The following is a 17734-nucleotide window of genomic DNA, read 5'->3' on the forward strand; positions in this document are numbered from 1 at the left end:
TACTATGGATACAAAAAATGTATGCGATAGAGTTCTCAGTTTTCAAATTTATTTAATTTAGATAAAATGAGGCAGATGATCAATTTAAGACTACCCAGGTGGAATAGTTGATAATAAAGGTTTAGGAGACAATAAAAGCAAAACCAATATTCACACACTTCCACAAAAATAAAACATTCAAGCCACTGTAATTATACACAAGGTTATGACCCCACTTAATGAAAACTAAAAACATATATGACATTTCATTTTGAAGAAATTTTCTAGAATATAGTGATATATATATGCACATACATACATACATACATGCACACACACACACACACACACACTGTACCTTTAGGAAGGTACAATAAGTGGAAAATGTATGGTTAAGGTTACTATATAGTTCATAGGCTCTAAGATCCACTGAATGTGGTAGATCTGTGTTGACAAAAAGGATTTGCTGTATTTTTCCATTAGAAGAAAGGGGTATACAGTACATTTCCAGAAGATCTGGCTTGGAACAACAGATGTACCTAATTCAGCCTGAGAAAATATTATCTACCAAGTGTAGATAGTACTATTTATCAAGATTCCATAATTCTCAAACTTAGAGTATAGAAGTGATAAAAAGCAACCTGGAAGGAGTTATATTCCTTCATAATGTTTCCATAAAAGCTACAATGGTCATGCCCAGCACTCAGGAGGCTAAGGAAGGAGACTTGAGAGTTCAAGGCCAGTTTGAGCTATACAGCAAGACTCTTTTAACCACCCACCCACCCACCCACCCACCCACCCACCCACCCACCCACCAGTAGCATGGACAAGAGATGAAACAAGAAAATCATTAACAGCCTGCCTCTATAGCTCACTTGAAAAATGATGACAGTTTGAATGGAGAATTATGGAAAGCATGTTAGAATCAAATTAGATGCAAATGCTATAAAGTATGGTTTGTTTTTCATCAGAGGGACCAGAAGTAAGTAGTTCTGGCAAGGAGTAGGTCATCTTTGAGTATCAGTGGGTACTGATTCCAGAATAGATCCTAAATCCCAGGGTCCACTCAAATCTCTATAATATGGTGGGTGGGAGGTGGGGAGATGTAGCACTGTGTTCTCCAAGATCACACTGAATTAAGAGTCAAAGGATCCTCAGTCTTTGGAGTAGCCAGGACAACAGGAACGTAAATTCTATGCCCAGTTTTCATAAGGAAAAAAAAAAAAAAAAAAAAAAAAAAAAAAAAAACAAAACAAAACAAAACAAAAACAAACAAACAAAAAAAAACATACATTTACTTCACCTGACTTAAGAGGAAATATAAAGGGACAGCAGATAATCCAGAAACTATATCCTCCAGTATTACACAATTTTAGCTTCTAAAACAAGAGTAGAATTAAGTCAATTAGGGAATAACTAAAAATGTAGAGTATTCACAATTTCACTGTTACATAAAACAATCTTTTATGGACTTGATAAAGGAGAAATATCTGTTAAATGAAGTGGTATATGGATTTTGTAAACATCTTGATCTTAATGGATAAAAATAAGCAAAAGGTCACCAAATGCAAATCAAGGCATATATAAAACTCCACAAACAGAAAATGGGGAAGAGTCTCAGAAAAGCAGAGAAGGAAATATGGCAGGTACAATGTGTGCCATCACTAGGAAAATGACTTGCTTTATGTAATATACAGGACATCCTCTAAAATACACACACCCCATAGGAGTAATGCCTTAGATAATTTTTGTACATACATGGTACAGATGAAAAAGGAAAATTAATTTAAGGTCTGTATAAAAAAGTGAGACCCTGGTATCTTCAAGTCTAATCTAAAGACTTTTGAGTTGCTATTTTGATTCACAGGCATGTTTTATTCTCTGCAGACTTGTGACTAACATGTGCAGTTAATACAAGGGGTTGAGGTAATTTCTCAGTTCTTCTTACCACAGTTCAAGGATCTAGACTTAAATACCCACTGAATGGGAAGATGAAGAGTTCTAAATAAAGTATAGAAAGACGTACACTCTGTAAGTTGTGGGCTCTGGCATATTTACTTGCTTTCTTTTTCTTCTTTTGAGATCTCTAGTGAATCTAGTAAGCCTTTGTAATACTTCATATGCACAGCCTGCATGAAGATTTAAAGAATCTTCTTGAAGCATACATTCAGAATAAAGTTAGTTTTCTACTAGTCTACTCCTGAATAATGGCTAGAGATTATTACTTCTAAAAATGTGTTTAAGTCCACAAAGAGATCTGAAAAGGAAGTTAGACAAAATATTTTCTGAGACTGTTACTTTTTTAAGTTTCCCAAAAAGATATTTAATGTATTGAAACCACTCTTAAAAATTAATTCTGTGAGCACTGAAGTTGTGCTGGGGAAGTCGTGCATGTTTCATTTGGAATACTCATAGATGTTAAGACATTACTAACGAGCCACGAAGAAAGGCTGGTTAGGAAGGAGAGGTGTAGAATACACTGGTGTAAGGAGTTAAAAGGGTATATGAAAACAGGAAGGGTTAATGTGGAGTTGGGAGAGACTGTAAGGTTGGGGGTCGGTGGTATAGAGTATGCAGGGAATAACACTAAAGACCTTTTGAAAACAGATATATGGAAATCTACTATTGTTAAAGCTTCCTAAAGTACATACACACATAAAGAATTATAATGGGAGTTACCCTGTGAAAGGGCGACAATGATCCTACATCACAGAAGGGGCTAAAAAATAAAAATGCAGTGTCAAGAATGTGTTAACTTCTGTTAGTTGACCAGTAAGGTCCTACAGATCCTCAAACATTATAGGCCATTGGCATTGCTTTTGGTTGCCCCTCCAGATCTTTACAGTAAGACCGTACTGTTGAAGAGACCACATATTTAAGTCAAAGAATATAGCAAGTCAATCTGGTGATGACCTGAAAGCTTCTCTACTGACTAGAACTGTATATAGTGCTGGAGGGTACTATGAATGATATTGAGGTGGAAAAGCAATCATAATAATATCTAGCTCTGAATCCTGTGAGCTATAAAAATGACTGGCCCGACAAGACATGCCCACTCGTGCAAGAGTGGCATAGATTATCACGGGAATAATCAACTACTCTCTGACTTTAAGGCCCACTCTGGGATGAAACCCAAACCTGGAACTGTTATTGGTCAAGAACTTATGACAAGAAAGGTCAATGTCCTAGAAAAGAGTCCACTAATGCTATTCTGCTAAAAGGACACAGTGTTAAATCAACTCCTAATGACACTGTTATACCAAAGATCAATGTATCTTCCTGCCCTTATTTGTAGCAGATGATGATTAACCCAGAGACCTACAATTGGCCAAGATGCAGACAATAAGACATGGCAGAATGCCCAGTCTTAAGGGGAATGTATATCCCATACTATGTAAGAGCCAGAGGCCATGGATAACTATAAAGAAACACTGTTTTCTAGACACGACAATGTAGCTACACATAGGAACTAACAGTGATCATGACAACATGCACACAAACCTGTGTAAACTCAAGCCAGACAAACACCCAGCATGATAGAGGAGTTGTGCACAAATGCCAGTCCCTTCTCCCCCAGCTGTAGAATTATTGGTAATTGCTAGCTGCTGAGATAGGGAGAGAAAGTTTTCTCTAATAATGTAGCTCCTTGTTAAGTCCATCACATAACAGTGGAAGACCACAAATTGTAGATTATGTGGGCAGCACAAACTGGATTACAAAAGATAAGGGGGACTCAAAATTGTTTGGATAGTGATGGAGTGGATGTGACAGGATTTGGTATGGGGGAAATGAACATGATCAAAACACAACACACAAAACTCTTAAAGAACTAATAAAAGTTAAAAAAATGCATATTTTCACAATAGTCTAGATTCTAAAAAATGAATCACACCATAAGTACTTAACATCGGTGTATTTATATAGTATTATGCAATTTAGCTACTCATTCACAGGAATCAAGTTCAGTTTCCAGCATCCCCTTCAGGTGGCTCACAACCACCTTGTGACTACAGCTATGGGGTTTTGATAATCTGTTCTGGTTCAAATCCATAGAAACATATTGTGGACATTCTTGTCTGGCCAGCCTGGTCCTGCAGCCACCTCAACCCCAAATAAACACACAAACGCTATATTAGTTATAAAACTGTTGGCTAGTGACTAGGGTTCATATTGGCTGGCTCTGTCTTAATTATTAACCCGTTTCTATTAATCTATGTATTTCTACATAGCCTTATTTTACTGGAGAATGCCTGGTGCATCCTACCCACCTGGCGACCCCTTCTGCCTACCTTTCACAGAATTCTCATTGTCTTAGACCTGCCTATCTTCCTGTCTCATTGGCCAACATTGTTTTGTTCACCAACCAATAAGGAGAAACATATATACAGAAGAACATTCCCCCATTAGAGACACGTACAAATATTCATGATTAAAATAAGGTTTTGAATAAATATTTGATGACTGGTGAATAAAAAAGTAAAGTATGGTTATTTACCTGTAATTCCCCCATTTCTGTCAAACTTCTGGAATTTGCTTTTAAAACATTATGAAGAAACAATGTAGGTATAACAAAAGCAACATGTTGTTTTAAAAATGACTATAGGAGAGTCTGATGGAAGAAATATATGAAGGATATCTTTATAAAAATCACCGTATATGCCAGAAAAGAAATACCTAAACAAATACAGACCAGCTGTACTTCCCATTACATTATTCACATCTACCTGTTCACACTTGTATCTTTCAAATATTTCAATTCTCCAGAAAGTCTACGTCAGCTGAAATACCTTCAGAAGGTAGAAAAAAGTTCTTCCATCTTCCTACAAGTATTTTAAGAAACATTACTGTAATACTGTTTTGAAAATTTTTTTACCTTTTATTAAAAAATTTCCTTTCATCTCTGCAATTACATTATACATTTTAATAATTATATATATATGATGCTTTGTAGTACAGCACCACATATTCACTTTTCAGCATGATCCTGCTAAAACAATCAGTTAGATTTAGGACAAAAGGTGGTAGTATAAGTGAGCTAAGACTTCATCCCTCATAAATATAAAGTATAATACTTAAATATAGATAAATCAAATATAGCAGTGTATGCATATTGTTTAGAAACAATGGGTAAATACCAACTGTTGTTATAAGTTATGCAACACAGATTTGAGTAAATAAACAGAAAGAAAACATTGCTTTGCCTGTTTTCCTTGAGCAGTTTTAAGTTTAAAAAAATTTTGCTATGATTTATTTTATCTTTTATTTATGTGTCTCTGTGTGGGTATGTGCCTGTGTGTGCAGGTGCCCACAGTGGCCAGAAGAAGGATTTGGATTCACTGGAGCTGGAGTTACAGGAGGTTGTAAGCCTTCTGACAAGGGTGTGGAGAACCAAGCTCAGGTCCTCTTCAAGGATAGTATACACTCGTGGCTCCTGATCCCTCTCACCAAATGTGTTAAGTGATTATCTTAGTAATTATGAGAACTATTTCTTAGGCCAATACACTATTAATGAAAAGTCTGTCCAAATAATTTTAAACCAAATGTGTAGTTCTGTTTAATTCTTACTACAGGAGAAAAGAAACCTGAATTCACATAAAGATGTTTTCTCCTAGCAAAATAACTAAGTCTTGAAGGACACTAGTTCAAGGTTACCCTTGGGTACAAAGGCTAGATTCAGACACTGGAAACTTTGTCTACAAAAAAAACCAAAACTACCCTCCTGAGCTATTCCACCAAAACATTCCTAAATACCAAACTTAGGAAAAGCATTCCTACCAGCCCAAGCCAAACAAAAGCAACAATAAAAACTAAAGCAAAAAAGTCACCAACTTTCACATTCCTTAGTTATAGGAATAATGCGGTTCAGCAATCTACATTTCTAATGAGTTTTTTTTTTTTTTTTTTTTTAAACACAAGGAGTAGTCTGATTAATTGTAGAGCACCAGAAAATTCATACTGGTTACAATTTCAGCCCAGAATAAGAATTTAGTATTAGACAATCTCAGTGTTCATTAAAACATTCTTATTAAATACTTTGCTGCTCAGTAGTACTCAGATGCACTCCAACTCACAAAGTCAATAAAATTTGCTTTTGGGAAACTCTGAAGTCGCCTCTCTTATTTTCTAGTTTAATAGAAATTTACCAAAGGGAAACCCAGGTAAAGAAATCCAGTAACATGAAATAACGGCAATAAGATTAACAGAGTAACTTATACAAATCAAATTATCTTCATAGACCCCAAAATTATAAACAGAAAATACCATATTAGTTACATGGTACTATACAGAAACAAAATCTCTTGACTATTATTAGAAAAGAAAATAAGTGTATTAATAATGGTTATCTTTAGAAGTTAAAAATTGGGTTACTTTAAAAATTAGCATTTATGAAGTTCCCAGCACTACAAACCTCCCCAAATTCATAAGGTCTACTTGAATAGACAAGAGAGAGAGAGAAAAAAAATACACTTAGCCATGTTTAGTACTCATGTATGCATAATATGTATCTCTGTCAACATATGCATATGTATAAATGTTTTATAATAACCAGAGAAAAATACTTCATTGAAAAAACAAGAGAAAAGACAACACAATTAGGGAAATCACATAATTAGGCAATCAATTCAGAACTAATTACATTAGACAAACAGTACATAACAATTTTCACTTTAATTTACACATTTAAGAAGATACATTGTATAATTTTATTACACATATAAGAACAATTTGATGACTACCAAGTGCTTTAAAAGCATACATATCACCTGAGCTAGCTATTTTACTTTTAGGGACCCAGTCTAAGGAGATGATTAGATAACTTGTAAAACATATGTACAAAGATTTTAATGTTTCACTTACAAGAAGAATGAAGTAAAAACAAACCCAGTGTTCCTTAGTATGTTATTAGATGACTATAACACATAACAATCAGAAGGAAAAGTTAGTGGCTGAGGAATGGCTCAGTATCAAAGTGCTACACACGGGTCTGTGTTTAATCCTCAACACTACAAAATAAGTGACTTAAATTCATGTGGTCCAATGGGAAGAAAGCTATGGAACATCTACAAATACCAGAGCATAATATTTTTCTTGGAAGAAAAAATATACATGTGATTAGGAAACAAGTTCAGTAGGTTATTAAAACAAAATATCAATACAAGTTCATGAAACATATCTTTTGGCTCAACAGCCTCAAATAAAAAGTATAAACTCACTGTATTAATCCTAATGAAGGCAGAAAAAAACTTACAAATAAATTACTGAAAAGTTTCCAACTCTTACAGTTTGCTGGGAACAGAGAAGGCAGCTATCCACATTAACACTGAGGCTTTAGGAAAGAGGGGTTTTATAAAGAGTACAGTTTGCATTAGACTTTTAGTGCAGAAAGACTCAATAGGTCAGAATGGGATGAAGAAATTGGGACCAGCATCTGGGGTGGAAGAAAAAAACCTTGGAAACTGCAGAGGCATGGCACAGAAAGCCTATTAAAGGGAAGGTTGGTATAGCTCTGTCTGTGGCTTGGCAATGGCTCAGGAAAGCCTTTGAAGGCACCCCTAAAATCTGTACTTAACTGGAAGATAGTTTGGTGATGGATACAAATTAGACTTACAGGAGAGACCAGAAAAATGAGAACCAGTTTATATGTCACCATAATTACTTATTCCTTGTATTAAAGTTTCTCAGAATGTTCTAAACTAAATTGAATAAATAAATAAATAAAACATTATTTTCTTCTCCTCTGAATTAAATAAACCCTTAAGACACAAATACTAACTGGCAATCCATATGGTTTCTTATGCAAAGGGTAATAAATTTATTTTTCAGCTTATTGAACTACGTCATAGGGGGTTCCTTTAAATAAAGACACAAGATCATTTGTCACTAATGAGTTTAAAATACTTCTCTTAAAATTGGGCTGGCTTTCTAGGGTCATTTTTTGATGTGCCAAATCACATGTTCTGAATGATTTTACCCAGAGGAACTAATTTATCATAAGTTTACGGTTGCAAATGTTAAGAGATTTATTATAGAGCTGTGTGTTAGTATAAAAACAGAATTCAGTAGTTAGCAAACATGAGTCATAGGCTGAAAAGCTGGGTGTATGTGTCAGGGAGACATTGATGAATGGAATTAGATCTAATTGATATTTGGTAGGCAATTCACAGAAGACAACTCTTCAATAAATGAAAAAAAATTCACACATGCTAGTAAGCAAAGATGTAAATTGTATTAGTAATTATTAAATAGGCAAAGAGTCAATAAGTGATTAGGAAAGACAAAATGAGACAGAACCTCAGATTTAAAAAGGTAGTATAGCAGGGAGTGGTGGTGCACCTTAAGTCCCAGCACATGGAAGGGGGCTCTAGAGTCTGTTAGATCTCTGTGAGTTAATGAGCTTATTCTACATAGCAAGTTCCAGGACAGCTAGGGTTACATAGTGAGACCCTGGGCCAAACTACAACATAAGAGGCCAATGAACCAGTCATGAAATATGGCCCTTGCCTAACTTCCAACTTCAACAAAGTACAGAAACAAGTCATTTCTCCAACAGTGAGGGAATGCTAATTATATATTTAATAACATTAGGTATGACTACAACATTAGTACACATTCTATTTCAGAACAATGATACAAATGTTAAGAAATATATGTGTAAGACTGACTTCAAAATAATCCAGTAAAGAAACTGAGAGGAAAGAAAACAGATGGGACTGCTTTCTTGATTTAGACATAAGCATCAAGATAAATCTAGATACGTTCTTATGGAAATAATATTTTCAGCAGCATTTATTGTTTGAAATGTTCAACAATAGAGTGCAAGTTAAATTTATTATGATTAGTCTCATCAATTTAAAGGATGCATACACTAAAGCATAGTGTACACATTTTTTAAATAAAAATACTACTGCTGATATAAAGGTTCTTAAGCAACTCAAAAAAGTCAAGTTTGATAGCATTCAATAGTTTTGGAACTTAACAATAAAACCATTTGATACTGATCAAGACTTAAACTGTACTGTTTGCTCCTCCCCATGAACACAATTCAATGTATTTAAGAATAAGAACAGTGTGAGTTTATACATAGACTCAGCATCTTTCCTTCTATCTTTCTTTGACTCTATCTATCATATACACGATATATACAACTCATGGAATAAGACATACAATCAGTTAATACATGAAAACAGTTGAACTAAATACGAAAATTAACAAACCAAGAACAAAATACCATGAATACAAAACCTACACTGATATTTTTCTAAATCTAAAAGAAAATATAATACATGTTTATAAATTACATTTCAAGTCTTTCTATTTGAAACATCATGAAAAATAGCTAAATAAATGTTTTATTTGATTGCTGACAAATACAGTCTATGCAAGCACATTATAAATGAGATAGCAGATAGTTGGTAGTTCTCAGTCTTGGTGCTAAAACCCCACTTCCTCTCAAACATCTTGAATTCATTATAAACAAACAAACAAAAAAAGGAAGTGCATGCAAAAGATGAAAATATATTTTAAGTGTTGTTTTCCAAATATCTCCCCTAGGTAAATCCTAATGATAATAATGCTCTTTAAAAGAAAAATGATTAATATATGTACATTCACATATTTGAGAGCAAGGAGAGGAGAGGATGAAATGAGGAGACATTTTCAAGCAACAAATTTAACTCCTGTTATCTTAATGTAAAAATGCAGAGAGCTCCCACCCTAATGCCAACAAAGTCTGGTCCTGCTTAGCTCCTGAAATTAGGCAAGACTGAGTGCTAGAGCAAAACCATGATTAGCATGAGTAGTGGAGTGGAGAAGAAAGATCTGAGAGAAGTCAGAGGTGGGGAAAGAATATGAACCATTCATTGCATGAAAACATTTCCAACTTCTGCTAGTAAAATAGATATAGCTAATCCAAAGAAATCTTTCTTCTGTAGACAACTAAGAAATCTGTAGAAAGTGAAAACATCAGATTGAGAGCACAGGACTGTTAACAAAGCTGTTGAGAGCAACAAGGCTGAAAGCATAGGATGATCATTTCTGAATCAAAGCTCATTTCTCTTTAAGGCTGTTTGCTGGTTGTGCCAGTCTTGTTTCTGTTCCTGGGACAATTAACTGACCAAAACAACTAAGGGAGCAAAGGGTCTACTTTAGCTTACAGTTTATAGTCCATCATCTATCAACTGCAGGACAAGAGCTAAAGGCAGGAACCTGGAGGCAAGAACAGATGCAAAATTCATGGAAGAATGCTGTTTCTATTGCTTAATGACTTGCTCACTACTTCTGTTCAACCTTATAGAGCCTCTGTGGGCAGGGCCCTCCGCCAGCAATTAGAAAGCATGAAAATGCCTCATAGACATGTCCACAGGCCAGTATGATAGAGGCCATTTCTCAATAGCGGATCCCTCATTCAAGGAGTATCAGGTTGACAACCAAGAAGAGTTACTGCAGCATTGTTCAAGGAAGTGTCAAAAAAGGACAGCAACACGGGAAGCACTGAGAGAGAGGGGCAACAAAGCCTCAGGATGCCAAATTCTACGATGGACTACATCCATGTAAAAACACAGAACAATTAATGACTATAAAGCACTGGGTATAGTGGTTTATACTCAATCCAACACTCAGGATGCAGAGGCAGAATGATTTCAAGTTTGAGACCAGCTTTGGCTTCAAGCTGCAGGCCAGTCTGAATTACAGTTAAGACCCTGTTTCAAAAAACAAACCCCGTAAAGCCCTAAGTGACAACAAAAACCCTGACTAATTCAACAATGATGCACCAATGCTACTAGCAATCCAATAGTAACGAATTCTAAAGGCATGTGTTATTCCTCTGGTTTACATAAAGATTAAACATGTATTTGTGTAAGTACTAGGTATAGATACAGAGTCCTTTATCCTAAACACTAGAGACCATAATTGTTCAGATAATTTCTTTTTTATTTTGGAATGTTTACATAGACATATCTAACTTGGAGATACAAAATGAGTCAAAATCCAAAATTTCTGATTGCCACATTGGCTCTCAGTTTCAGTTTTGAGGTATTTTGGATTTCAGGTACCTACACAAGAAACTTACTTTTTGGGACTCAAAATATTCAAAGTACTTAACTGAAAAAAAAATTGTTTTTGTTTTCTAAACTAGTAAATAATTGTCTAGGAAAGCACAGATGCAAATATGCATAGCTATACTATGGATATAGAATATATCATGCAGGCTCTTCTGTTATATCAGCTACAGTTGCTGTTTGGGGAGGTTTTGAAAACTTTTGGAGGTTGGGTATCAATGGAAGAGGTGGGTGCATAAATTTCAAGGTTATACCTAGTGCCCAGCTCTTTCCTCACTTTCTGTTCCCTATCTGCCAAGTCCTCTACAATGTGTCCCAGCTCATAGTATGAACTACCCACGTGACCATGGATTGAATAAATTGGTACAGGAGACAGCTTCCTGAACATAACACCAGTAGCACAGACACTGAGATTGGCAATTAATAAATAGGACCTCTTCAAACTGAGAAGCTTCTGTAAAGCAAAGGACATAGTTGACAAGACCAAACAACAGCCCACAGACTGGGAAAAGATATTCACCACCCCACATCTGAAAGAGGGATGATTTCTAAAATATACAAAGAACTAAAGAAATTAGTCACCAAAACACTAAATAACCCTATGAAAAAGTGGGATACAGAACTGAATAGAGAATTCTCAATAGAGGAAATCAAAAAGGCTGAAAGACACTTAAGAAAGTGCTCAACATCCTTAGCTATCAAGGAAATGCAAATCAAAACAATTCTGAGATACCATCTTACTCCTGCCAGAATGGCTAAAATTAGAAACACCAATGACAATTTATGCTGGAGAGAATGTGGAGAAAGGGGAACACTCCTACATTGCTGGTGGAAATGCAAACTTGTACAGCCATTTTGGAGATCAGTATGGCGGTTCCTCAGGAAAATGCATTATCAGTCTACCATAGGACCCAGCAATCCCTCTCTTGGGCATATACCTAAATGATCCACATCCATGCAACAATGACATCTGTTCAACTATGTTTATAGCAGCACTATTTGTAATAGCAAGAACCTGGTAGCAACTTAGATGCCCTGCAACTGAAGAAGGGATAAAAAAAAGATGTGGCATATTTACACAATGGAATACTACTCACAGAAAAGACATTGGAATCTTGAAATTCGTAGGCAAATGGATGAAACTTGAAGAAACATCCTGAATGAGGTAACCCAGTCACAAAAAAGAAACATGGTATGTACTCACTCATACATGGATTTTAGACCTAGAACAAAGGATCACCAGTCTATAATTCACACCGCCAGAGAAACTAGGATACAAGGAGGAACCTAAGAGATTCATACAAGGTCCCTCACAGAAGAGGACAGGAACAAGATCTCCTGAACATATTGGGAGTGGGTATATGGGGCAGTGAGTGGAGAGGGAGTTAGGAGAAAGAGAAGGGGAGGAGAACATTTTGAACTAGGAAGATTGAGTGGGGGGATGAATAGACGAGAAAAAAAAAAAATAAGAGGGAGGAGCCATTATAGGTTTGAAGAGAAAACTGGCTCTAGAGAGATGTTCAGAGACCTACAAAGATGACCCCAACTAACAATGTGAGTAACAGTGGAAAGGTTACCTTATACGCCTTTCCCTGATAACTAACTTTTATGCCATCCTAGAGTCCTCATCTAATAGCTGATGGAAACAGAAGCAGACACCCACAGCTAAACACCGAGCTGAACTCCTGGAATCCAGCTGCAGAGAGGGAGGAATGGTAAGAAAAAGGGTCATGACAAGGCTTCAGAAACCCACAGAGACAGCTGACCTAAACAAGGGGAGCTCATGGACCCCCACACTGATAGCTGGGAAAGCAGCATTGTACCCTCTCAGACCCCCTGAACATGGGTCTCAGTTAGAAGGCCTGGGCAGTCTAAGGGACCTCTGACAGTGGAACCAGGATGCACAAAAGGACTTTGGAAGCACATTCCCCTTGGAGGGATACTCCCTTAGCTAGAGGCAGGAGGGCGGGCCTAGACCTACTCCAAATGACTTGACAGATTTTGATGATTCTTCCTGGAAGGCATCAGCCTCCCTGTGGAGTGGGGGCAGGGGGTATGGGAGGGAAGGAGAAGGAACTGGGATGGATGTGTAAAATAAGACAAAATAATAAATATATATTAAAAAAGAAAGAAAGAAAGAAAAAAAAACAAACAAAGCAAAACAAAATAAAGCCATTCTCAGGTATCTGGTCACAGCAATTTGAATTCTGAATAACACACAAAGGCATAATCTCCAATGCACTATCCAACAGAACACTGATCAAATCACTGCAAATTTAGTTTGTAGATTCTCAAATGTTTAAATGAGGTAAATTTCTGATGTAGGTACATTTAAAATGTTTACAGAAAACTAAGGAACCGAGAAAACTTGCAGATCAAATGTAATATGCTAGCACTCATGTGAAACTTAACAAATAGCTAGGCTTACCCAATAAAAACACATTCGTGCAACAAACCCAGAGAGCTCAAGGGAAGACAGAATGTGCAAGTGAGAGAGCATATGAAGATGACCAGATTGGTAACATCAGTTATCTCAAAGACAGGGCATTTTGTTTCTTATTCCACATTGCCAGAAAGTGTTATTTTAAACCAAGATTTTATGCTAGCTTTGTAATGAAAATTTCTTATAACAATTTGTAGAAAAATCAGATAACATGTCAACAGCAAAATAGTAAGTTGTATAGTGTTAGTTGAGCTAAAGGTCAGGTTATTATCTATTATAGAATATAAGGTTATTTATTATAAACATTAGTCTTTAAATGAAGATAAAATTTAAATAAAATGAGAAATAAATGCAACTACTAGTTATTCAGAATATCAGTAAGTACATGCAAGTAGATTCTGGAAGATTCTTGTTAATTAAAATTACTTAGAAGGTAGCTTCTTTGTTAGTGGTCATCAAATAACTAAATCTAGTAAAAAGAAATCAACTGTTCTGTAGATTGGAATATAAACAATCTCCTTAGAAATAATGCTACCACTTGCTGAATAAAATAAAAAGTTGTACTTACAACAAGGAATAGACTGAATTGGTCCAAGCTGTGGGAAGGTCATAAGAAGAGAAATCCCTGGAAGATCATTTTTGTTTGAAGGTTTGGTAGTTTGGTCAGCCCAAGCCACCACCTTCTTCCTTTCTACCAAATGCTCAATATCTTTGAAGTCAGAATCAAAAACTGCATTTGACGGATTAGTTTCTTCTGACATGCAATACTTTTTCTTAGGGCTGGAAGTAAAGCATTCAAAACCCTAAGAACAGAAGATGATAAGAAAGGAGAAAGAAACACAAAGTTTTAAACACTATTGTAGTTCTTTTGTATACCAGCAATGTATTACAATATCACTAAAATGATTTTCTATTATAAGGTTACTTGGCAAATTCTCTTGGGAAGCCTGCAGCCAGTCTAGGTAAGGTTAAAATGTCCTTTCCTAAAGAGTATTTCTTTGCCTCTCCCCTTTAGTACCCATGGAAACATCAATATTAAAATCTTTTCATAATTCAAATCTGTTTTGTAAAAAAAAATACATAATTTCATCCAAACAGCTTACCATATACTTAATATATTTGGTATAAAGAGAATCCTGGATGGGAATCAGGGAAACCAGGCTCAATTAGTAGTCCTATTTGTGTCTATGTTCTCAATATATAGTTCTCAAACTCTCTCTGCCACTTTTTTGATCATGGCTCACCTATACCTTCTTGACAGGCCAAGCAGTTAGACTTAACAATAGTTGTGTCATATCAAACTTACAGATGTTTTAGTATAGGGAATACACAATACAGTATAATAACTACACAGAAAGGCAGATAAAGTGACCAATTTTTAGCAGTGAGGGTTGGGAAGGGACTGAGGATCTGTGAGGAGAGAAACCCTGTACTTTTGAAAACTGTATTGTTGTGTGGAATAGGATTACTAGGTCTGAAAGTGCTATGAAAACTTCACTTTTGATGTTAGGAATATTTCCATAATTTCCAGATTGGAAATGACAAGTGTTTCACTATATTTAAAGTGTGTGTATTTAAGCAACAGACACTATTGGGACTGCCTACTTTTCTTTGGAAAGTGCAATTTTTATCTGCCAGATAGAGGTGTGTAGGAAATCAGCCCAATAAAACCACAAGGCACTGACAGGACCAAATTTCCATTGTGAAGGCACAGCTTTTTGCTGAAATGAAGCATATCCCACTGCACAAGACTCTCTTCCTTTCTGAAGTCGGGCTCTCACTATTGTCACATAGACCAGGAGGACCTCACATGTACAGCACTCTTGCTTCTGTCTCTGTCGTGCTAGAGTTAAAGGCAAATGCCACCATGTCTGGCACTTAACAAGATTCTTGAGAGTTTATTTGTCCAGTTTCTTCCAAACTGTTCAATAACCCTTTCCATTTTGTATTGTTCTGCTAAACTAACAGTATTGAGTACAACTATATATGAATCTCATGAACATTAGTAAATCATTAAACCCAGGAATGGTTTTAAGAACTCAGATATCATGTTATGTTTGCATAATTTATTGTTATGAATGAGAACAAGAGAATGCTAAGGCTTAGCAATGCTATATAGTTTCTACAAGGATATATTGCTAAAGAAAGCAGAATTCAAGATTGAGTCCAAAAACTTACTCATGCTCTACAATTCCACACTGCTTTTAAGATGCTTTGGTTCACTAGTTCTTGAAAATTAGTTAGAATCCATTTTAACTCAATATTAAGGTAAAAGCTTCTTTGAGGCATATCAATCTGCGTCTGATATAATAACACATTGAGGTTAAAATCAACTACTGTGTGTCTGAAAGCCTAAACTCCTACATGTTACTTGATAGAAAGTGATGTTTGCTTTGCTACGTGTAGCTGCAGATCCACAATGAGAGAGGGAATCAGTGTGAGCTCCCATTTATAAAACAACTATTCTGTTTTCTTCATCTTAAAATAGCTTACTTTAAATCAAAAGCATAGAAAATTAATCATGAGTAATTTGAGAATATCCATGGAATGCAAATGGGATTTTTGAATGGCAACTCCATAGAGAAACGAACCCCTCATTTTTACGTAACCTCAAAGTAATGCCTACCTAACAAACTGTAAAAAGAGATTACACTTTTAAAGAAAATCATACACTTAAAAAAATTTGACAATAAAAAATGCTATTAGTGAGCTGTACAATGAATATAAGAACACATAAAAATGGAAACACTTTGGCTGTTTTCACAGGACTAAATCTCCTAGTCCACAAACAAGGGAGATCTTTTTATTTTCTTCAGTTTTTAATAATTTTTCTTTGTAGAGGTCTTTTGTTTTCACGGTTATTTATTTCTTGTTTAATGCTACTGTGGATGTTACTGATTCCCCGATTTCTGGTTCAGCATATCTACCACTGGAGTGAAAGGAAGGCTGCTGTATTAGTATGTTCATTTTGCATCTCACTATCTGCAAAGTGTTGGACATTTTAAGAGATTTTAGTGAAGTCATTAAGCTTTTTTAATTATAGAACTGTATCATCTTCAAATAGGGAAACTTTGACTTTTCTTTCCTTTATCTCCCCCTCTCTCCTGTTTTAATGCCCCAGCTCAGGCTTCAAGCACTGCAGTTAGCAGAAGTGGAAGTGACGGGCACCCTTGTGTTATTTCTAATGTTGTCGAGAATGCTTTGAGCTTTTCTGTATTTAGCACCATGCTGGCTACAGGTCTGTCAAATACAGCCTTTATTACACTGAGGTATACTCTGTGCATCTTTAGTCTCTCCTGCCTTATGCCATGAAGGGATATAGGATTTTGTCAAAGGCCTTTTCTGTGTCTCTGGAGATACATGTGATTTCTGTCCATTTTTGTGATGTACTACATTTATTGATTCATATATGCAGAAACCCCCGAATCTCTGAAATGAAGCTAATTGATCACGATGACTTATCTTTCTGATGTGAGTTTAAATTCAGTATGTCAGTAGTATACCAAGAAGTTTTGCATCTGTGTTCATCATAACAGTTTCCAACATGTGCATGCTTAGCTGCTAGCTAATGCTAGCTTCATACAGTTAGAAGCTTTCCTTTTTCCATTTATAGAACTATTTGCATTGCACTGGTGTTAGTTCTTTGAAGGTCTGATACGATCTGCAGTAAATCCATCTGGTCCTGTGACAGACTTTTTATTGCTGATTCACTGTTGTTGCTGTTTGAATTATTTATTTCAGTTTTGGTTCATTTTGGTAGCTCATATGCATGCAGAAATTCCTCTACTTCTTTTAGAATTTTTTTTTTTTAATTTAGTGGAATGTAAATGTTGAAGGATGCTATTAAGGTTGTAGAGGGAGAAAGGTATCAGTGGTTTTTTTCCAGCAGTTAACCACATGAATCCAAAAAAAAAAAAAAAAAAAAAAAAGCAAAACCCCACAAACTTTCTGTGTAAGATGTGCCACAACCTTAAGTGTGTGTGTGTGTGTGTGTGTGTGTGTGTGTGTGTGTGTGTGTGTGTGTACCTGAGGGGGAGTGCAGAGGCAGGGAACTGCAGTTGGTATGTAAAATAAATAAAGAAATATTATTTAAATAAATTAAAAAAAAAAAGTAACTATTTGACTAGATTTGAAGCTGAAGTCATGCTTGGGATTAAAGCCTGATTATCACCTATGCCAGGGGAAGTCATAGACTAAGTGGGCAACTCACTACTGTTGAACTAAATTCATTGCATCTAAGCGTCTTATAAAT

At 35.7% G+C, this 17734-nt stretch overlaps 1 protein-coding gene across 1 annotated transcript in view; it reads right to left on the reverse strand.

Annotated features, from left to right (window-relative positions):
• The window catches only part of Kif18a (kinesin family member 18A), a 61137-nt gene that overhangs the window by 10485 nt on the left and 32918 nt on the right, over nucleotides 1-17734 (reverse strand). The window contains 2 exon segments of the mRNA XM_051183803.1: nucleotides 14051-14260; nucleotides 14263-14285. Coding sequence (XP_051039760.1) covers nucleotides 14051-14260; nucleotides 14263-14285 — 233 coding nt within the window.

The sequence above is a fragment of the Phodopus roborovskii genome, unplaced genomic scaffold (assembly GCF_943737965.1).
Source record: "Phodopus roborovskii unplaced genomic scaffold, PHOROB, whole genome shotgun sequence".
NCBI classification, from domain to species: Eukaryota; Metazoa; Chordata; class Mammalia; order Rodentia; family Cricetidae; genus Phodopus; species Phodopus roborovskii.